Source organism: Mustela putorius, unplaced genomic scaffold (assembly GCF_011764305.1).
Source record: "Mustela putorius furo isolate JIRA1106 unplaced genomic scaffold, ASM1176430v1.1 tig00000139_pilon_pilon_pilon, whole genome shotgun sequence".
Lineage (NCBI taxonomy): Eukaryota > Metazoa > Chordata > Mammalia > Carnivora > Mustelidae > Mustela > Mustela putorius.
Window position 1 is genome coordinate 1,523,803 of NW_025421293.1, and position 23,185 is coordinate 1,546,987.

General features: G+C 46.1%; 1 protein-coding gene across 3 annotated transcripts in view; it reads left to right on the forward strand.

Moving 5' to 3' along the window:
• The window catches only part of CALN1 (calneuron 1), a 459,316-nt gene that overhangs the window by 277,149 nt on the left and 158,982 nt on the right, over positions 1 to 23,185 (forward strand). For 2 of the 3 annotated variants that reach the window (XM_004761698.2, XM_045074918.1), the window contains exon 4: positions 12,738 to 12,850. In XM_004761698.2, the coding sequence (XP_004761755.1) occupies positions 12,738 to 12,850 (113 nt within the window). Of the gene's footprint in view, positions 1 to 9,025; positions 9,227 to 12,737; positions 12,851 to 23,185 lie in introns of those variants that run through there. The other variant, XM_045074919.1, reaches the window with a different exon arrangement.

Genomic DNA, 23,185 nt, shown 5'->3' on the forward strand with positions numbered 1-23,185 from the left:
AGGAACCTACTCTTAGGTTTCCAACTTAAGCTCCCAAACACAGGAACAATACTGTAAGCGCCAAGATTCCTAAGAGCCCACTGTTCTTTATGCATTAGCTCAGGCTGCTAGAACAAAGTATCACAGACCAGAGGGCTTAAGGAACAGAAGCTTATTTCTCTCAGTTCTAGGATGATCGAGTTCAAGGTGGTTGGAGGGATGGGTTTCCAGCGGGAACTCTGTCCTTGGCTTGTAGACAGTCAACTGCCTTCCAGCTGTGTCTTCCTGTGGCCTTCCCCCTGTGCATGCTCTCCTGCTGCCTCTTCCTCTTCTTGTAAGGATACCCATCCCATTGGATCAGGGCCCACCTTTAGGCCCTCATTTAACCTTAGTTATCTCCTTAAAGGCCCTGTCTCCAAATACAGTCCTGTTGGGGGGTCAGGGCTGCACATACGAGTTTTGGGGGGTGGTACAGTTCAGTCCCTAACCCCTTATAAGAGGTTGGGTTTGAAGTATTAGGCAAAAGAATTTCATTGGAGAGAGTTGATGGTGGGTTCCGAGCATTAATTAACCTTCCTGGAGTAGGAGGAGGTGTTTCTCATTCAGTTTGAGCAAAAGATGTTTCCAGAGATCTGCTTCTGGAGATGGGCTTGTGTTTGCTGGAGTTTAAAGAATATAAGGGCTGGTGTTTGTGCCATGTATGAAAGACCCACAGGCCAGGGTTGGCTGGAGCTGCTGCCTGATTTGAGCAGCCAAGCAGAGACAGCTGGAGGGCATTGGAAAGAGTGCCTAATGCAGGGGCAAAGTGGCAGTCGGTTTGGGGTTACCTTGACGACCAATGAGAGCCAATAGCATCCTAGTGGAGAGAGAGACCACCAGAAAGCCCCGGGTCTTTATTTATCTATTTTTTTCTTATTATTTCACCCCATTGTGAGTGTTTCAGCTGGTTGTTCCTAATGCATGTTGTATAGTTCTGACCCCCCTCCCCCCGCAACAGCTTCCTGCCCTAGTTCAAGTGCACTCCTTTGACTTACATGGTAGTGGGAAGCAACAGCACACAGTCTCTAGCAGGTTAGCTTCCTGCACTTCCTGCTAAGTGGATCGTGATGTTTGGAAGCTTGAGGAGGAAGGATGAGGCCGGTAGAAGTGAACGGCACCCTTCCATGCTGCACTTGTTTGCTTGCTCGAGATTCCAGAAGCAACTTAACCAAGAGAGTTTTGCATTCAGTCGGCTATGGTCCGTGAAACGCGGCAGGTCAGGGAAGCTGCCCACCCTTGTCCCTGGGAGCATGAGAATCCAGAATGGCAGTCTGATGTCACTGTGCCAGGCCTGGACAGACCTTGTTTATTACAGTAATTCTTTTTAGTGGATGGGGTTTCAGAGGCCTGGAGGGCTGTATGTGAGAGGCCTGGGTCCTCTGGGAATTGACCATCCAAGGAGAATCACCAAGACCCCCAAAACACAGGCAGAATGGCCATTTGGGGGAAAAAATGGCTTTTAGGCAAGGGTCATTTGTATTAAAGCCCCTGAAGGCCATCTCACCCAATTTCCCACTAAATTCCTTCCTGAGTGGCCAGATAGGAAGACATATGGTACTCTCGAAGTCTGCAGACAGATGCGAGCCGATGCTGGGACTTAACGCCGGCATCTCTGATGCATAGGAGAGCTGGGACAACGCGGAGGCTAGTCTCATGGGTCCCAAGCTGAGTCTCTTGACTGGCGTATCTTAGCTGTGTGGACACGATCTAGTTACTTTTAACCCCTTCCTGCCTGCATTTTCTCATGGGGGAAGTGTGGAAGAGGAGAATCTGTTCATAACACTGGCACAGAACCAGACAAGATAAGTACGAAGCTCTGAGCTCAGAGTCTGGTATATTGCATGTCTTAAAGAAATCCTGCTTGGGACGCCTGGGTGGCTCAGTTGGTTAAGCAGCTGCCTTCCGCTCAGGTCATGATGCCAGTGTCCTGGGATTGAGTCCCACATCAGGCTCCTTGCTCAGCAGGGAGCCTGCTTCTTCCTCTGCCTCTGCCTGCCATTCTGTCTGCCTGTGCTCACTCTCTCCCCCTCTCTCCCTTTGATAGATAGATAAAATCTTAAAAAAAAAAAAAAAAAGTTCTGGACCTAAACTACTCATTTAAAAAAAAAAAAAAAAGAAAGAAAGAAAGAAATCCTGCTTACAGACGATGACTCTTTTAAATGGTTAAAAAAGACCTCTAATGGTTAACCTGAGGCCCGCCAGCTAGACCAGAGGGAGCAATTTGGATTTCACTTTGCCGCCATATCCTAGGCAGCCGAAACAGTCCAGGCCAGGCAATGCTGGGGTCAGGGGAAAGAGTGTCCCAGACAGAGTCCAACTGGGGCCCTGCTCCCCGAGAGGAGGCCCAGGTGTCTGCCCACAGTGTGTCCAAGTGCACACATAGAAATCCATTCCTGGGGTGGAATCCCAGCTCTGTTCCCTGTTGAGTTTCTGCAAGCTACAGAACCTCTCTGGGCCTCAGTTTTCCCATTGGGAAAATGGGCTGCTGGAAGCCTACAGTGAACTAGTGTACAGATGTTTCTGTAAGCAATGCCCACCACAGTGGGAGTGCTCAGTCAAAGGTAGGTATTTCGAACATCATCTGACTTTTTTAAGACCTTGCTTCTGCCTGGGGCTGGTTTTCATACCAGGGACTTAATGTAAAACCCCTCTCTGAGATTCTATTTGTCTCATTTCTCTGGGATGGATAGAGTGTGGGGGGGGCATGGGGGCCACATTTTTGGGAGCAGCATAGGTAGCTTATGGGGTGTTCCCAGTTCTCTTTGTCCATTAAACTAGGATCTGTTTTCTCATCTAAATCTGAATAGAAACTTGTACTACTGGTTGGACTGGGGTTGAGCTTTTCATCAGGATGAAGAGTCTGTATTTATAGAATATCTGTAGAAAATGTTCTACATACCCACATATCAGGAGCCAGAGCTGAGAAAATCCTAAGAGAGGTGTGGGGGCCCCCCTGGACTATTTCTGCAACTGTGGGCCTATAGGAATCTATCTCCCTTTGCTCCATAACAGGAGGGGGATAAAACAAGGCAGGGGAATCATTTTTTTAAATTAACATATAATGTATTATTTGCCCCAGGGGTACAGGTCTGTGAATCATCAGGCTTACACATTTCACAGCAGTCACCATAGCACATACCTCCCCAATGGCCATAACTCCACCACCCTCTCCCTACCCCTTACCCCCCCAGCAACCATCAGTTTGTTTCCTGAGATTAAGAGTCTCTCATGGTTTGTCTCCCTCCCGATCCCATCTTGTTTCATTTTTCCCCTCTCAATCCCCTGCCCTGCCGCTCAGATTCCTCATATCAGAGAGATCATATGATAATTGTCTTTCTCTGATTGACTTATTTCACTCAGCATAATACCGTCTAGTTCCATCAATGTCATTGCAAATGGCAAGATTTTGTTTCTCTTGATGGCTGCATAGTATTCCATTGTGTGTGTGTGTGTGTGTGTGTGTGTGTGTGTGTATCACATCTTCTCTATCCATTCATCTGTTGATGGACATCTAGGCTCTTTCCATAGCTTGGTGATCGTGGACATTGCTGCTATAAACATTAGAGTTCATGTGCCCCTTCAGATCACTATATTTGTATCTTTAGGGTAAATACCCAGTAGTGTGATTGCTGGGTCCTAGGGTAGCTCTATTTTCAGCTTTTTGAGGAAACTCCATGCTGTTTTCCAGAGTGGATGCATCAGCTTGTGTTCCCACCAATAGTGTAGGAGGGTTCCCCTTTCTCTGGATACTCGCCAACACCTGTCGTTTCCTGAATTATTTTAGCCATTCTGATTGGTGTAAGGTGGTATCTCACTGTGGTTTTGATTTGTATTTTCTTGATGCCAAGTGATGTGGAGCAGTTTTTCATGGGTCTGTTGGCCATTTGGATGTCTTCTTTGCAGAAATGTCTGTTCATGTCTTCTGCCCATTTCTTGAGTGTATTATTTGTTCTTTGGGTGTTGAGTTTGGTAAGTTCTTTATAGATTTTGGATACTAGCCCTTTATCTCCTATGTCATTTGCAAATATCTTCTCCCATTCTGTTGGTGTCTTTTGGTTTAGTTGACTGTTTCCTTTGCTGTGCAAAAGCTTTTGATCTGGATGGAGTTCATTTTTGCCCCTACTTCCCTTGTCTTTGGTGTGTTTCTACGAAGAGTTTGCTGCCTGTCTTCTAAAGGATTTTGATGGATTCCTGCCTCACAGTGAGGTCTTTTATCCATTTTGATCTTTTGCTGTGTGTGGTGTAAGGAAATGGTCCAGATTCATTTTTCTGCATGTGGTTGTCCAATTTTCCCAGCACCATTTGTTGAAGAGACTGTCTTTTTTCCATTGGCCATTCTTTCCTGCCTTTTCGAAGATTATTTGACTATACAGTTAAGGATCCATTTCTGGGCTCTCTATTCTGTTCCATTGATCCATGTGTCTGTTTTTGTGCCAGTACCGTACTGTCTGGACGATTACAGCTTTGTAATAGAGCTTGAAGTCTGGAATTGTGATGCTGCCATCTTTGGTTTTCCTTTTCAACATTCCTCTGGCTATTCAGGGTTTTTTCTGGTTCCATATAAATTATTTGGATTATTTATTCCATTTCTTTGAAAAAAATGGGTGGTATTATGATTGTGTTAAATGTGTAGATTGCTTTAGGTAGCATAGACATTTTCACGGTATTTGTTCTTCTAATCCATGAGCATGGAATGTGTTTCCATTTCTTTGAGTTTTCCTCAATTTCTTTATGAGTACTTTATAGTTTTCTGAGTACAGATTCTTAGCCTTTTAGGTTAGGTTTATTCCTTGGTATCTTATGGTTTTAGGTGCAATTGTAAATGGGATGGACTCCTTAATTTCTCTTTCTTCTATCTTCCTCATGGTATATAGAAATGCAACTGATTTCTCTGCATTGATTTTATATCCTGCCACTTTCCTGAATTCCTGCATGAGTTCTAGCAGTTTTGGAGTGTAGGCTTTTGGATTTTCAACATAAAGTATCATATCATCTGCAAAGAGTTAGGAGTTTGACTTCTTTGCCAATTCAGATGCCTTTTATTTCTTTTTGTTGTCTCATTGCTGATTCTAGGACTTCTAGTACTATGTTGGATAGCAGTGGTGATAGTGGACAGCCATGCCCTGTTCCTGACCTTAGTTGGAGAGCTCTCAGTTTTTCTCCATTGAGAATGATATTTGCGGTGGGTTTTTCATAGATGGCTTTGATGATGTTGAGGTATGTGCCCTCTATCCCTATAGTTTAAAGAGTTTTGATCAGGAAAGGATGCTGTACTTTGTCAGATGCTTTTTCAGCATCTATTGAGAGTATCACATGGTTCTTGTTCTTTCTTTCATTAATGTATCATATCACATTGATTGATTTGTGGATGTTGAACCAACCTTGCAACCCTGGAATAAATCCCACTTGGTCGTGGTGAATAAGCCTTTTAATGTACTGTTGGATCCTATTGGCTAGTATTATGGTGAGAATTTTTGCATCTGTGTTCATCAAGGATATTGGTCTGCAATTCTCCTTTTTGATGAGGTCTTTGGTTTTGGGGTCATGGTAATGCTGGCCTCATAAAATGAGTTTGGCAGTTTTCCTTCCATTTTTATTTTTTGGAACAGTTTCAGGAGAACAGGTATTTGGTCTCCTTTAAATGTTTGGTAGAATTCCCCTGGGAAGCCGTCTGACCCTGGGCTCTTGTTTTTTGGGAGATTTTTGGTGACTACGTCAATGTCCTTACTAGTTATGGGTCTGTTCAGGTTTTCTATTTCTTCGTGGTTCAGTTGTGGTCATTTATAGGTCTCTAGGAATGCATCCATTTCTTCCAGATTGTCAAATTTGCTGGTATATAGTTGCTCATAATATGTTCTTGTAATTGTTTGTATTTCTTTGGTGTTGGTTGTGATTGCTCCTCTTTCATTCACGATTTTATTCATGTGGGTCCTTTCTCTTTTCTTTTTGAGAAGTCTGGCCAGGGGTTTATCAATCTGATTAATTCTTTAAAAGAACCAGCTCTCAGTATTGTTGATTTGTCCTACTGTTCTTTTGGTTTATATTTCATTGATTTCTGCTCTGATCTTTATGATTTCTCTTCTCTTGCTGGATTTAGGCTTTCTTCATTGTTCTTTCTCCAGCTCCTTTGGGTATAGCATTAGGTTGCGTACTTGAGACCTTTCTTGTTTCTTGAGAAAGGCTTGTACTGCTATGTACTTTCCTTTCAGGACCACCTTTGTCTCACAGATTTTGAACAGTTGTGTTTTCATTTTCATTTATTTCCATGAATTTTTAAAAATTTTCTTCAATTTCTTGGTTGACCCATTCATTCTTTAGTAGGATGCTCTTTAGCCTCCATGTATTTGGGTTCCAACTTTCCTCTTGTGATTGAGTTCTAGCTTCAGAGCACTGTGGTCTGAAAATATGCAGGGAATGATCCCAATCTTTTGGTGCCAGTTGAGACCTGATTTGTGACCCAGAATGTGATCTATTCTGGAGAATGTTCCATGTGCATTAGAGAAGAATGTGTATTCTGTTGCTTTGGGATGGAATGTTCTGAATAGATCTGTGATGTCCATCTGGCTCAGTATGTCATTTAAAGCCTTTATTTCCTTGTTGATCTTTTGCTTATATGATCGATTTCGGTGAGGGGGGTGTTAAAGTCCCCTGCTATTATTGTATTATTGTTGATATGTTTCTTTGATTTTGTTATTAATTGGTTTATGTAGTCGGCTGTTCCCATGTTAGGGGCGTAGGTATTTAAAATTGTTAGATCTTCTTGTTGGACAGACCCTTTGAGTATGATATAGTGTCCTTCCTCATCTTAATAGTCTTTGGCTTAAAATCTAATTTATCTGATACAAGGATTACCATCCCAGCTTTCTTTTGACGTCCATTTGCATGGTAGACTGTTTTCCACCCCCGGATTGCCACCCCAGCTTTCTTTTGACATCCATTTGCATGGTAGACTGTTTTCCACCCCCTCACTTTAAATCTGGAGGTGTCTTTGGGTCTAAAATGAGTTTCATGCAGATGGCATATCAATGGGTCTTGTTTTTTTTTAATCCATTCTGATACCCTGTGTCTTATGATTGCGGCATTTAGCCCATTTGCATTCAGGGTAACTACTGAATGATATGAATTTGGTGCCATTGTATTTCCTGTAAGGAGACTGTTACTGTATATTGTCTCTGTTCCTTTCCAGTCTGTGTTACATCTAGGCTCTCTCTTTGTTTAGAGGACCCCTTTCAATATTTCCTGTAGGGTTAGTTTGATGTTTGCAAATTCTTTTAGTTTTTGTTTGTCCTGGAACCTTTTTTTATTTCTTTCCCTTCTATTTTCAGTGACATCCTGGCTGGATATAGTATTCTTTGCTGCATATTTTTCTCATTTAGTGCTCTGAATATATTGTGCCAGTCCTTTTTGGTCTGCCAGGTCTCTGTGGATAGGTTTACTGGCAATCTAATATTTCTCCCATTGTAGATTATAGACCTCTTGCCCCCAGCTGCTTTCAGGATTTTCTCTTTGTCACTAAGACTTGTAAGTTTTACTATTAGATGACAGGGTATGGACCTATTTCTATTGATTTTGATGGAGGTTCTCTGTGCCTCTTGGATTTTGATAATTGTTTCGTTCACCAAATTAGGGAAATTTTCTACTATAATTTGCTCCAATATACCTTCTGCCCTCCTTTCTCTTCTTCTTTTGGGATCCCAGTTATTCTAATATTGTTTCATCTTAAGGTATCACTTACCTCTCAAATTCCCTTCATGGTCCAGTAGTTGTTTGTCTCTCTTGCTCAGCTTCTTTATTCTTCACATTTGGTCTTCTATATCACTAATTCTCTCTTCTGTCTCATCTATCTTAGCAGTAAGAGCGTCCATTTTTGATTGCACCTCACTAATAGCTTTTTTGATTTCAACTTGGTTAGATTTTAGTTCTTTTATTTCTCCAGAAAGGGATTCTCTAATATCTTCCATGCTTTTTATGACCCCAGCTAGCACCTTGATAATCATCATTCTGAACTCTGGTTCTGACATATTACCAGTGTCCGTAGTGATTAGGTCCCTAGGCTTTGGTACTGCCTCTTGTTCTTTTATTTATTTATTTATTTTGAGATGACTTTTTCTGCCTTTTCATTTTATCCAGATAAAAATAGATGAGTGAGAGAACAAAATACTTAAAGGGTAGCAGCCAACCCAGAAAAATGTATACTAATCAAATCAAAAGAGACCTGAAACCAGGGGGAGAAGAAAGGGGGGAAAACAGAAAAGAAAATATTGGATTGGTGAATAGAACAGAGCCACAGACTTAATTTTTTTTGGGGGGGGGAGGGTATTGTGGTCTGTTAGAAGAAACTACCTCTGAAAATTTTAAAGAAAGAAAAACTTATATAAATACACAAAAATAAGGATAAATACGATGAAGGGATGGAATATGACTGTAAAGATGAAAATGAAAAAGGATTATAAAAAAGGAATTGAAAAAAGAAGGAATGTGATCAGGCTGGAGACTAGAACAAAACCATGTACTAGATTTAGGGTATATTTTGATCTATTAGAAGAAATTGTATCCCAAATTAAAAAAAAAATCTTACATATATACAAAAATAAGGTTAAATACAGTAAAGGGATAGAATATGACTATAACTATGAAAATTTAAAAAGATTTTTAAAAAGATAAAATAGAAAAAGGCTAAAATAGGAAAGAAGAGAAATTCTTAAAAATAGAGTAAGAAAAAGAATTTTAAAAATTTAACTTAGACTAAAGAATCATGGGGGGAAAAGCCATGAATTCTGTGTTGTTTTCCCCTAGCTCTGGATTCTCCCAATTCTCACTGATCGGTAAACGTGGTCTTGGCTCGGGGTTTTTGCTGATCTTCTTGGGGAGGGGCCTGTTGCAGGGATTCTCAAAAATATTTGCGGGAGGCGGAATTGCACCGGCTGTGCCAGGGGCGGGGCTAAGTCGTCTGCTCCGGTTCGCGCTGGAGCTTTTGTTCCCTGAGCGCTTTCCGTAGAGCGGGGCAGGAGGATAAAGATGGCGGCTGCCCAGGTTCTCCCAGTGGAACCCGAGAGCTTGGCCACTCCTCAGGCCCCGGAGAGAAGCCGTCGGTCCCTCCCGGCTCCGGTCCCCGCGGCTCCGTCCCCGGCCTGGGGCCGCGGCTCCGTCCCCGCCGCCCGTCCGGAGTCCGCACACCCGCCGCTCCCGCGCTCCCCGGAGGAGGACGGTGAGTGTCCCCGCGCCCCGCCGCCCGCAGACCCCGTCCTCCCGGGACCCCGGACCGAGACCGCGCTGTCCCCCGAGGGCCCGCCCCGCCCCGGCCGCGACGCCCCCGCGGAGCCGCGTCTACGCGGTCGGACTCTGGGCCCCGCCCCGCCGGCCGGGAGCCGCCCCTGCCCCGCGGCCCGTCCTCCCGCACGTGGCCGGTCCCGCCTCCCGGCGCGGGTCGCTTTGCTGCCCCGGAGCCGCGGCTCTGGTTCTGTCCGGGCTCCGGGTGGGCTCGTCGGGGCCGGGTCGGTCGGGTGAGCGCGGCTGTCCGCGACCCGATGTGCGCTCCGGGTCGTCGTGGTCCCCCGCACCGAGACCGTCGCGGAAGGGAGAAGCTCCTGCCCCTGGGGTCGAGCCTGGACGCGGATCGCGCATAAGGACGATCGGTGTTTCGTCTCGATGGGCTCCGGGTGGGCTGTCGGGGCGCGGGGCGGTCTGGCGACCAGCCAGCTGAGCTCCTGCGACCTGAGGGGGTTTCGGTCTCCCCCTCCGCCTCCGCACTGGCCCCTCGTCCCTTTCTCGGGGACCGCGTTTTGTTGACAAACCCGTCGGAAGCTCCCGAGCCCTCGGAAACCGTGAGCGGCAGGTCCTGCCGGCAGCCGAGCCTGGGCCGAGCCGCCCGCGCTCGCCCCGGCCGCAGCGGGCTTTCCCGATCGGGCTCTGCGCGCTCTGGCCCGGAACGTCCTCGCCGGCCGAGCCTGTGAGCAGGGAGCGGGCTGCTCCCCGCACGGGCCCTCCTTGCTGCGCGTCCGCTGTCGCTTCTTGGCCCACCTGTGAGCCGTCCCCAGTGCCTCCGGCAGCAGCTCCCTGTGGACCCTCGGGACCGCGGTGCTCCTGGGGGAGGCTTCCGAGACGCGGTGGCCTCCCTCCTCCTCCCGGGAAGGTGGCCCGTTCAGAGTCAGTCCCGTGTCCCGGCTGTGACCATGGTGCGGCCCGCTGGGTCGGTTTCAGTTACGGTCTCGTTGGGACCTCGTAGAACGAGATCCAGGCCCTCGAGCTGCCTCACCCTTGTGAGCTGTTGGACGTCGCCATGGGTGACATCGGGATGATGCCCTCTGCTTTACAGAGCAACATTCCAGGCAGAGCGCTAGCGAAGGGCACCCACAGTGTTTGGGCATGGTCCTGCCCACTGTTTCTGCACCCCCGCCCGCCGCCGCCTCTTTCGGAGCTGCCTCAGCACCGGGAGCCTGCTCAGACGTTGGTCTCCCGAGTTGCCTGGCGCTGTGAAATGTTAGTAGCACAGATGTTCCGTAGTCTGCTTGTGTCCTGTGGCCCGACGGAGAGCCACGGACCATTGTGATATCTAAGATCGTCTGTCCCCCAGGAATCCGTTTTCACCCGATTGAGAGAATGTGTATTCTAGGCTGAGAGCGCTGGCCATCTAGCTCCAGATGAGCGGGGCTGATGTGGGGTGAGCCGAGGGTCAGTGCCAGTGTTTACCAAGCGTGTGTCTGTCTGAGCCTCGGAGCCCCTTGGAGCTAGCTCACTGTGAACACCAGGAAGACGGGGCCTTCTCCTTTTCCTACACCTTCCAATTTCCCACTTTCACAGAGACTGGATGACTGCAGCACGTCACAGCATCTTAAATACTGTCCATTGGTATCTGGGGAGGGTCCCGGGAAGGCACAAGAGAGCCCATCTCTTCCCTGTATCTCTATGAACATTGAGCAGCATTCTTTCTAGAAGTATTTGTTAATTTGAGAGGAAGGATGGTACCTCACTTTTGCGTGATTAGCTTTCTCATGATGACCAGTGAGAATGGGATTTAATAAATTAATATTTGAAGGTGGAATTTAATTCGTTAATTTATTTATTTTCAGGGTGAACTTTTAGATCCTCTCTCCTTTTGAATGGTGAGGGGTAAACCAGTGACCTTCAGTAGCCCAGTGATGGCCGAACCCATTTGGTGCTAGATCTTTCCTTTCCCACTGATTTGTCACTCCTCCCTTACCCCCTCAGGTTTTTTTTCATCTATACTGCAACATGTTTCTGGACTTCGTTTTCTAAATTATTGGCATCTTGATGATGACATCTGCTCAGCTTTTTGAAGTAGGTTTGGAACGAGGGCTGTTTGAAGGCGGTTGCCCTCTGGGAGTTGATCGATGTGTGTACACTTTGGCAAACCTGTGTGCAGACACCTGGGCTGTCTGCACCAGCTGGGCCAACATGTGGTGCGCTCTTGGTGGAGACGCCCTCTTGAGCAGTTCTAAGGGCGCAGAATGCCGCACTGATGAGTCATGGAGGCTTGGACAGTACCCTGAAGGTCTGTTTTCATCTGAGTTGGCTCAAGTTCACCTTTTAGTGTCAGATCTAAGGTAGATCCGACACTAAACTTTCATCTAGTGTCAGATGAAAGATGCAGAGTTGAGCAAAGGGAAAACAAGCAAGGGGTATCATTCATTCATTTTGTAAGTACGTGCTGAGTGCCTGCCATTGTGGGCGATGTACAAAGAAGTTTCAGACTGGGTCCCCGAATTTGCAGAGCTCACAGTGCAGGTGTGGAAAAGGCATGCAGACCGGTGGCTGAGTTACAGGCTGATAAGTTCTATGACAGACACACGTGAGGGTACAGGGAGAGACCATGCTGGCTAGTGAGAGGAGGGTCAGAAAAACCGAAAAGAGAGCACAATATTCAAGTTCCATCTTAGAGAACGAGATGGTGTTCATCAGGTCGACAAGTGGGGAAGGCATCCTGGGTGGATGTACGGGGCATGGGGTTTGGCAGTAGCAGGGCATTTTGTTCAGAGGCGGGGAGCAAAAGACAGTGAAGGACAAAGTGGGACTCGAATGCCATCTTGAAGTGGTTTCCTTATGTCAAAGACGCCGTGGACATTTATAAAACATCATCAGCTATGCTTTTGGGGAGGCAAACTTCTGTGTGGGAGAGAGAGTGAAGGTGAGAGCATGAGAGCAGGCAGCCACTCCGCTAGTGTTGTAGTTATCAGTAGGTACATTAATCCTTGCAGACGTTTTCCCACCGCAGTCTTCTAGAAGGGCCTGGAGATTGAATTGACCAGAGGGGTAGAGCGGGCACAGGCATGGAAGAGGTGAAGGACTTGGTGTCTCAGTGTGTGTGTGACAGGAGGAAGGAAGAACGGGGGAAAGCTGTACTTTCTGTCACACGTACTGCGAGGTGTTTGTGTCCATCATGTGTACTGCTAGGCGGTTTGTGTCCCAAAGGTACAGCAGGTGTGAGGGGTGGCCATTTAAGTGGGGAGTGAGTGCTGGCTGGGCATTTAGATATGGAAATACTGGAAAATAACTCCAAATGTGTGGTATTAGATGTACTGATATTGCCAGTATCTTGTGTTCCCAGTGGTATTTAAGAATGTGGGGCAATTTTCTCTGATGCCACCAGCTCTTCACCCATTGAGGTCATGGGAAAAAGAAAAGCGTGGTGATGTTTATTTCATTGGGTGCAGCAGGTCCATTTCAACATTTCAACTCACATTGGTGTTTTCTTCTTCCAGGGGATGGCCAGGTGGACTTCGATGAATTCATGACAATTCTTGGCCCCAAACTGGTGTCTTCAGAAGGTCGTGATGGTTTTCTTGGAAACACAATAGATAGCATATTCTGGCAGGTGAGTACAATTTTTTTTTAAATTAAATTTGGCAGTAGACATATGCCTGGGACTAACTTTTGACTCTGAATTCTTGAGCTTCTGTTTAGCATGTGACCATCTCTTCTGGGCTAGAGTGACATACGTTCCTTGAACCGGAAGTCTAAGTGGAGGTCCATACTAGATTCTCCGAACAAAGTATCAAAACCATACTCATTTGAAGTTTGGATGAGCAGCCTGTCTCCCTAATTTTTCTTTATACCAGAAATAGTTTTACATTTGGGGGAATTGATATTCCTCCCCTTCTGAGTCACAAATGTTTCTTTCTTGGGGATCCTTAGAAAGTATGCCATTGGTATCGCCTGAGTCCTGTTCTATCCCTGGTTCCAAGACATCCTTTTGCTGAGAGGATGGCCGGGTTGTCTCATGTGTTTAGATGCTATCGATACCCTAGTCCTTAATAGAACAGAATGGTTTTACCTAAGAATTTGTGTTTGATGTTTCTCAATTTCCTCCTATTTCTGTCTTGTAAAATCTCTTGGGACATTTCAAATATCTACGTTCAAATTATTAAGGTGCTATGAATCAATTTTATATTAGTTCTTTGGTCTTAATATGTGACTCTCAGTTCATGACTATGGAATTTGGGAAACATGTTATCAACCACTGTTTTTAAAATTTGAGGGGAATATTTTGTCACATTAAATTGAATTGTTGGTTATGCACGTAAAACACCACTCCAGCATAGCGCGTTTATAAAATTTCTTGATGTGTTTTTTTCTTTTTTTCTTAGCCAAAGATAATTCTTTAATCTAGGTAAACATTGCAATTGATATGTATTTCTGGTCTTACTCTTCTACCATCTTGCATATAACCAATAAGCACTCAGTTAGAGCACGTTAGGGGCCCTGCATTCTGTCACTGTGGCTTTCACAAAAGACATTGAAGACACAGCCCTGGCTATTTAAGAACTTGGGTGGGGAAACACTCTGAAGAGAGAAAAAACACAGAAGCGATTCTTGGTGTGACGGTTCCTAGACTGATCATTTGTAGGCATCCTCAGCTCCTCACATGGTGTACACAATGGATCATCCATAACTATTTTTTGAGGAGAATGAATAGCAGTCCCAGAAAGGAGACAGATGTGATCTTGAGGGGTGGGATAAGACTTGGGGAAATGGAGGTACTTGCTTCAAATTTTGAAATACGGCCAGAAGTGACAGAGGATCAAAAGGGGTATTCCAGGCTTGTCACGATGGGTTTGAATGGAGTAGAGGCAGTGTGCACGGCTGTCATTAGACGTTGGGTTGAAGGGAGAGACCTCAGACCTCACTGGCAGAATGGTTTTAGGACCTGAGTGAAGAGAAGACTTGAGATGATCTCAGGGTTCCCGAATGACAGGGATAAAGTCATGGAGAAAAGAAGTCTTTGTGTGGACTTGAATTCTGAGTTGGGCACGTTGAGTGTAAGTTGAAGGTCAGATGACTAAGAGAGGGAGGCAAGTCTTTGCCCAGCTACCTGCAGGGACAGATCGTGGACAAGAGGCTGGGGCTGGACGTCCAGATTTCTTATCCATCAGAGCTGGTGGGTGAAATCACTGGCAAGGAGGAGCCCATCAAGAGCAGTTGCATAAATGAAGACGAGCAGAGAGGCAGGACCTGGTTCTGGAAGACATCCAAGGACAGGGGATGTGTCCCCAAACTGCCTCCCCAGACTGAGGTTGTGATCAGCTCTGACTCTCCCCAGGACCTCTGTGGTCCTACCTGCCAAGTGACAAGAATATCTCACTGCTTATGCAACCCTTCAGGTGTGACTCAACACTTGGAAGGACAGATAGGTAGAGGCATTGGCAGAAATTAAAAAAAAAAATGAACACGTAGTTAAAAAGATGGGGAAATGTGTTTCTCACCAGGCCAGGTTTCAGCCCATACAGATCCACTCTGGTGAACATTCCAGAGTTCCTTCTCTGCCTGATTTCTTTCTTCTGGGCCGTGCTTTATTCCCCACTCCGAGTGCTCTCTCTTCCCTTTGCCTCTGCCTTCGCGCCACCTGTAGCCTGGAAGAATGCTACCTGCCTTCTAGGCTCTGAGCGTTCTTCCCGACCCCCATCCTGGAGGGCAAGGAGCTCCCAGTATTTAATCTAACCCTAAAGTGGAAACCTCACATCTTCCAGGTTCTTCGTAGTTGAACACATACACATTAAGGAAATACTTCTTTGTCTTGACTGCCTCTAGCATAATTTGGACATACTATGATGCTTGCAAGTTCTCTGTTTTTGCCTTATATTAAAGACCCTCTTCCTCATCTGGGGACGCAAACAGGTTGGGGAAAAGTGAGTAAGGGGGAAAATTGTATCCTGAAATATTTAAATGAATGCAGGAATGCATGGACACCGTGGCATAAGTTTCCTCTCCTGCTGGTCCTCACACAGCTCAGAATTTTATGACTAGCTGAGGAGAACAGAGACAGCTATCAATTCTCAGTAGTCAGCTGTACCCTCCCACACTGCCCCCTCCATCTGTCCTTTCGGAGACAGCGTGAATAAATGGTTCCGTGCATCCAGTCCTTCCTGGGAACAAAGTGCATCTTCCCAGTGCTTGAGTGATTTTTCAGGTATAAGAGAAAGCTCTGTGTGTGCGAATGTTTGCATATGCATGCATATGTGTGTGTTTACTTTGCTACAGTGTTGAAGATGTTAGAGAGGAACAGGGGAAAGGCAGCTTTCTGCCTCTGAATATCCAGGCAGGAGATACTGGTATCAGGAGGTACTGATACTCTAGCAAGGAGAAGATTGTTTACTTAAGAGACTCTGGCAAGGGTTCCCACCAGGGATGAAGTCAAGTTTATTTATTTATTTATTTATTTTAATTTAATTTTATTTTTCCAGTGTTCCAAGATTCATTGTTTATGCCCCACACCCAGTGCTCCATGCAATCCATGCCCTCCTTAATACCCACCACCAGGCTCGCCCATCCCCTCAACCCTCTCCCAACCTCTGTTTCTCAGAGTCCACAGTCTCTCATGGTTCATCTCCCCCTCCGATTTCCCCCAACTCCCTTCTCTCCATCTCCCCATGCCCTCCATGTGATTCCTTATGCTCCACACATAAGTGAAACCATATGATGATTGACTCTCTGCTTGACTTATTTCACTCAGCATAATCTCCTCCAGTCCTGTCTATGTTGCTACAAGAGTTGGGTATTCATCCTTTCTGATGGAGGCATCATACTCCATAGTGTATATGGGCCACATCTTCCTTATCCATTCGTCCGTCGAAGGGCATCTTGGTTCTTTCCACCGTTTGGCAACCGTGGCCATTGCTGCTATGACCATGGGGGTACAGATGGCCCTTGTTTTCACTACATCTGTATCTTTGGGGTAAATACCCAGTAATGCAATTACAGGGTCATAGGGAAGCTCTATTTTTAATTTCTTCTTAAGCAATCTCCACACTGTTTTCCAGAGAGGCTGTACCAACTTGTATTCCCACCAACAGTATAAGAGGGTTCCCCTTTCTCCATACCCTCTCTAAGAATTGTTGTTTTCTGTCCTGTTAATTTTGGCCATTCTCACAGGTGTAAGAATTGGTATCCCAGTGTGGTTTTGATAGGAATTTCCCTGATGACTAATGATGATGAATACTTTTTAATATGATGTTGGTTTCTTACAGATATAGGTAGGTAGGATGGTATACTTGGAGGGTGCATGTCTGATCTGTTTGCTGCAAAATATATTACACCATAGGTTGTAATAGAAAACAACAATAAATGTGTCCAATATCATGGTTTCTGTGGGTTAGGAATGTGAGAGCAGCTAGCTGAGTGGTTCTGTTGTGAGGTGGCGGTGAAGGTGGTGGCTGGAGCTGTGATCATTTGAAGGCTCGACTGGGGCTTGAGGAACTGCTTCAAGGTGGCTTACCATGTGGCTGGCAAGGTGACATGGGCTGTTGGCAGGAGGCCTCAGGTCCTTGCCACAGGGACCCCTCCAGAGTGCTGCTTGAGTACCTTCATGACACGGCAGCTGGCTTCCCTCAAAACAGATGATGCAAGAGAGCACAAGGCAGAGGCGATGGTGCTGTGTACGGCCTCCTCTTGGAGGTCAAACTCCATCATTTCTGGAACATGCTCTTGGGTACACGGCCATTCCTGTTCGGCAAGGGAGAGGAACACCTCCTGGCGAATACCCAGAGCCATCAGTCATTGGGGCCATCTTGGAGACTGACCACTGCAGAGGGTAAAGACTCTGTAATTGGCTTCAGCTTCTGGTCTGACATTCCCACACAGCCTTTGGTTTTCCCCAGCCTTTGGTTTCTTCCTACCTCAGAGAAAACCTGTGACCGCGGCTGTTCTGTGTTCTGAGAAGTGATCCTAGCAGGCACGAGGCTCATCTTGCTAATTGAAACCATTTCCCTGTGCTCTCTCCTCACTGGCATTCTAGCCCACAGTGCCAAGAGGAAAATAAAATCAACTGGGATTCTGCTCAACAGCTTTTTATCAGCTGGTGCTCATCCTAAAAGTTAAGAGCTGCTGGCTCTGTGCAGGAAATTGGTTATCAGTGAAGGTGGGATGTAATTGTCTACGAACACAAACCCCTTCCCAAAGAGCGTGATCTGAGGGCCAGACCTCAAGGTCTCTGGCCTCCCAGAGCACACAGCCCTCTGAGGTTGAGGCTCCTAGATTTCTTGGCAGCCGGTGCAGAGCCTCTCTCTTATGTAGCAAATAATAATTGCTGGAAATTTTTATTGTATTCTCACCCTTCATTCATGAACTTTGTGTGTTTCCCTCACTGCAGCGATCTGCTTGGGGAGCAGATGTGGAACGGTTTTGAAGTCAGCCTTAGGACTTGTGTGTTGACAGTGGACAGGAGGCCAGGGAAGGCTGGAAGGGGCTGGGACTCAGGACGGGGTGGTTTGAGTGCTCGGTGTTTTGGGTTGATAGCGCCTGCAAGGGGGTGGGGTCCTCCGAGTCACTGCTGTTCTGCCATTCGTTCCTGACGCCACCTGTAGCCAAAAAACGAGTCGTGAATACAGGAGATGCTCCCTGGTGGCAGGGGACAGAGCCCTGCTCCTGCGTCACAGGCTTACCTGAGTCACTAGGGCAGTACCTTACTCTTCTCCGTGACCTCCAGGCCTGTACAGAGCTGATCTTCACCGAGTTTGCAGACAGCATGCCAGGGCGAGGATGGTGGCAGGGATCCGGGCGTATCAAACAGCTCTCCCAGCCCCGGGGTCCACCCAGCACTTCTGTTAAACTCTTCTCCCACTGAAGAGAGAGAGGAGTCCGTCTTAGCAAGGAGAGCTCAGATTTGTCTTCCTGGGAGGACAGGTAAAACACGTAAGGCTCCTTCGCTACCAGATTTTTATATACCACAACAATGCGGATGTGTCAAGACTTCACTGGTTTAGAGTTTCTGTCTTAAATAAAACACATAAATATATGAGCAAATGGGTCCGTTCGCTGGATGCCACCGGGTGTACGGGAACACGTCCGAAGCTGGGGGTCAAGGAACAGGAAACTTATAGGGGCTCCCTGGGTTCCGAGAGTGCCCCAGAGTATTGTCTGACCATCCTGAACCTCACTTGCCTATGCATATGCGAGCGGGCCACTGTCATAGCTCGCTAATCTCACGGCCATGTGCAGTGTCCAAGACACTGTAAGTTGTCCTCACATAAGCATGTGTGGGATGCCCAGCCCCAGATATGGTCCAGATCAAGGGCTGCTACGCTGACTTCTCCAACGCCAGGCCTGCTCGGCTTGCTTTCCGGCTGTCCACTCCTCCCCATCTGGTGGGATAAAAAGCAGCAGATGTAGTGAAGCACCTGCAGCTGTTCCACAGGAACCTCTCCAGGCTTGGCCTCTGTCCCTCCATCCGAGACCCTTGCTCTGGTCTCACGCCTTCCCTGCTTTTCCATCTCTGCTATGGTCTCAGACTCCTGGTCGCTGACCTGTGCTCTGACCTGAAGACCAGTCCTTCCCAGCCCAGGTCCCAGGCTTTTGCTTGGGACATTCCTGTGCCCGCCCCTGGGCCGTGGCCGAGACGAGCAGGGAGGTGTGCTTAAAGTTCTTGACTCATGGGCAACTGAGAGCACTTGACATTCCATGCTTGGGCCCTATGAACAGGGCACTACAAAAAGCTACATTATGACCCAGATCTGTTACGCACAAAAATATGGGAAAGAAATGTATCAGAACATTAACAGTGATTTGCCGTGTGCAGTAGGACGATGAGTGATCCCATCTTCCTGTATTTTCCGGAATCTCAGCAGTGGGCACGCATCAATTCTATCACCAGAAAGAGAAAATGAAAGGAAAGGAAATGCAGCTCAGTCAAGAATCTTAAGTATCTGCAATATTTTCATTTGTAAAACCAAAGATTACCTGGCCCACGAGGCTTACTGTTGGTAAAGCTTGCAGGTCAAGCAAACGAAGAAACAGAAGAAATCGTAGTCCTGTGGGGCATTTGTTGCATGGGGCTGAGATCTAGAAAACACCCAAGATCTTTACTGAGTGTTAAGAATAAATTGCATTCTGAGTCTCTCCTCACATCAAATCTGGCACCAGCAGGATCGTTCTCCCCCCAGTATTTTGTCTGAGTTTCGGATCCCAAACTGCTGTGCCCCAGATCTTCATCATCGAACAGAACCTAACTAGCTTCAGAAGCGGGGCCCGTCATGAGGCCTGTTAGATTGACAGCAACTGCCTGAATCCCCAAAGCGGTTTTACCTGTGAGACAGGGAGTATGGAACCCATTAGCCTCGGCCCTGGGTCTTGAAGTGTGGTTCCTGACTGGGCAGCTCCAGCACCGCCTGGGACTTGTTAGAAATGCACGTGTCGGCGCCCCACCCCAGGAATGCTGAATCAGAAACCCGGGGCTGGGGGGCCAGCAGCCTGCATTAGAGTAAGCTCCTTGGGAGGCTCTGACGCCTGCTCCAGGTTGAAAGCCCGTGAGCCACTGAGATTTTAGGGAGCCTGGCATGTGGGACGTGCATCTGGTCCCACTTACTGGTCTGATCTAGACCTTGGTAGTGGGGGTTTTCTTTTATTTATCCTTATTCTTGGGTGTGATTGACTGTTAGTCTGTAAGTTTTAACTGTTTTTAAAAGGGAGGGAAACCATATGTCAATAGGTAGCTAGTTTTCAAAGCAGGAAATGCCTTTCTATGCATTAAAGCAGTGGAAGAAACATAGATAAAAGTTTTTCTTTTAATTTAATTTTTTTTCTTTTCTTTTCATTTAATTTTATTTTTCTCAGTGTTCCAGAATTCATTGTTTATGCACCACACCCAGTGCTCCATGCAATACGTGCCCTCCTCAATACCCACCACCTGACTCCCCCAACTTCCCACTCCCCGCCCCTCCAAAACCCTCAGTTTGTTCCTCAGAGTTCACAGTCTCTTATGGTTCATCTCCCCCTCCGATTTCCTTCAACTCCCTTCTCCTCTCCATCTCCCGATGTCCTCCATGTTATTCCTTATGCTCCACACATAAGTGAAACCATATGATAATTGACTCTCTCTGCTTGACTTATTTCACTCAGCATAATCTCCTCCAGTCCCGTCCATGTTGCTACAAAAGTTGGGTATTCGTCCTTTCTGATGGAGGCATAATACTCCATAGTGTATGTGGACCACATCTTCCTGATCCATTCGTCCGTTGAAGGGCATCTTGGTTCTTTCCACAGTTTGGCGACCGTGGCCATTGCTGCTATGAACACTGGGGTACAGATGGCCCTTGTTTTTACTACATCTGTCTCTTTGGGGTAAATACCCAGTAATACATAAAAGTTTTAAACTGGGGCACCTGGATGGCTCTGTCGGTTAAGCGTGCAACACTTGATTTTGGCTCAGGTCATGATCCCAGGGTCGTGAGATTGGCCCCAGTGCAGAGTCTGCGTGACATTCTCTCTCCCTCTGCCCCTTCCCCCACTCATACTCTCTTTTTTTCTCTGTCAAATAAGTAAAATCTTAAAGGTATTAAGCTATTAAATTCGAAGAATATTTCAAAGGAAATAGGGCAGATAGGGCACTTGACAGAAGAAAACGAATGTGAGAGCCACTGCTGACACAACATGGACGCCTAACAGGACGGTAGATGGTGCAGTGAGGAGCAACCGTCCGTTGGTCCGTATTTCAACAAACACACCAAGACAGTCCAGGCTCACTAGGAATCTAAGAAATGTTAAAGTGGTGACTGAGTAACAGTTGTCACCTGTCAGACCGGATGGAGAAGGATAGAAGTAGGGGACCCTCAGCGCCGCCACGGGCGCGTCAGCAAACTAACGCAAACTGCTGGTAGAAATGTGCATTGTACAGCTTTCCTGAAAGCTATCTGGTGATGCTTAGTTACAACTTTTCCAGTGTTTAACCCTATAATTAAAAACAATTCCATGTCTAAGACTCTGTCATATGAAATTAGAGATGTAGAAAAGGCACTTACAGAGATGGAATATTGTACAAGTGTTTAAAATAATGTCTTCACTCTACGGTCTGTAGAGATTGAGCGCACAGCCTAATTACATGGCTGTTCTGCATCTGTTATCAGTCCAGTTATATGCATAGACAAACACTGGAGAAAATGCAGTAATTCTGACAATGTTCATAATTATGGATTGGAATAAAGGTGAATGTCATTTTTTTCTTGATCCCTATTTCTGTTTCCTGAAATTTCTACATTAGACAGTATGATCTAGTCTGTTATTAGTCAATGAAATTAAAAAACTTCAAATTAACAAAATTGTATTATAAAACAACCGTTTTCAGTGGTTAAAAAAAAAGTGGAGTTTCTAATACACGGGCCCATTGTTGTGGTAACCAAAGCACAGAGTCGGGATGGGAGAATGAAGGCATATAATCCGAATCACAGCCATGAGCCATCAGGAGGAAAAACTCATGGAGGCCTCTGAAGGGCTCACGCCCACCCAAATCTCCCACGTGACCCCCGCCCCCTCCAGCATGTCAGTCACCTTATATCCGATGATTATGCTGAAAACTCCCACTTTAGATGAAAGTCTAAATTGAATTTATAATCAGGAAAAATTGAAAATAATTTTTAAAACCCTTTCTAAATAAATTCATGACTGGTCCTTGAGTCTGTGGCAGGGGTGGGCTGACATGTGAGCTTGGCCAGGAAGAGGAGAAGGTCACTGGTCACATTCTCAGAAAAGGGCTGCACCAGTGGCTTCATCCTTCTGTCCAAATAGAATCTTGCTGAGTTTGTTTGTTTTAACACCTGTTAAACCTGTTGTTGCGGGTTTCTGAGGTGTGCAGCGTGTTGAGTCCACATCTCTGTATGTCTTGGGCTGTGCTCACCGTAAGTGTAGTGTTAGAGCTCCTCTTAATTGTAACTTGGAACCCAGTGCAGGGCTTGAACTCACAACCCGGAGATCAAGCTCTGAGCCGAGATCAAGAATCAGACGCTTAACTGACTGAGCCATTAAGGGCCCTGAATCTTCCCAAGCTCTTTTTTTGTTTTTTTGTTTTTTTTTTTAAAGACTATTTATTTGAGAGAGAGATAGTGAGAAAGGGAGCACCAGCGGAGAGGGAAGGAGAAGCAGGCTCCCTGTAGAGCAAGGATCCTGATGTGGGGCTCGATCCCAGGACCCTGGGATCATGACCTGAGCTGAGGGCAGACACTTAACCAGCTGAGATACCCAGGTGCCCCTTCTTTAGTCTGTTTTGAAAATTTATATTATCCTCTGGAAGTTTCCAATTCCTTAAAGTTACTTAATTTACGAACATGGAATTGTACACAGAAGTGTCTAAGAATTTCTTTACAAGTGTCTTTTTACCACTACTACATCTTCTTAGTTTTCTTATTTTCTAGTTTTATTGAGAAATAATTGATCTACAGCTCCGTATCAATTTAAGGCGTACGTCACGATGATCTGGCTTACATATATTGTGAATTGATTGTTAAAGGAAGTTTGACATCGGTCCTCTCCTATAGATATAAGAAAAGAAAAAATTTTTTCCCTCTGCTGGAAATGTTCAGAATCTACTGTCTTAACAATGGGGGGTGGGTATTGAGGAGGGCGCCATTGCATGGAGCACTGGCTGTGGTGTCTAAACAATGAATCTTGGGACACTGACAAAATAAACGTTACTAATTTCTCATTTTATTATTACGGTGCAGTCATAGAATGCCACTTACGTGATCTCTTCATGCTGCTTACTGTGCCCATCGAATGGGTCTCAGGGTGTGTTCACTTTCCACAAATGCCATTTGGTACCAAGGTAAAGTTCCTTCACAGTTGGTAGGAGAAAGAACTGTATGCCCCCTTTCCACTAATAGTTGCATTAAAATCTTGAAAGTCCTGGTTTATTTTATATCTTCCTAGTCTGTCTTGGATTGAGAGTGGT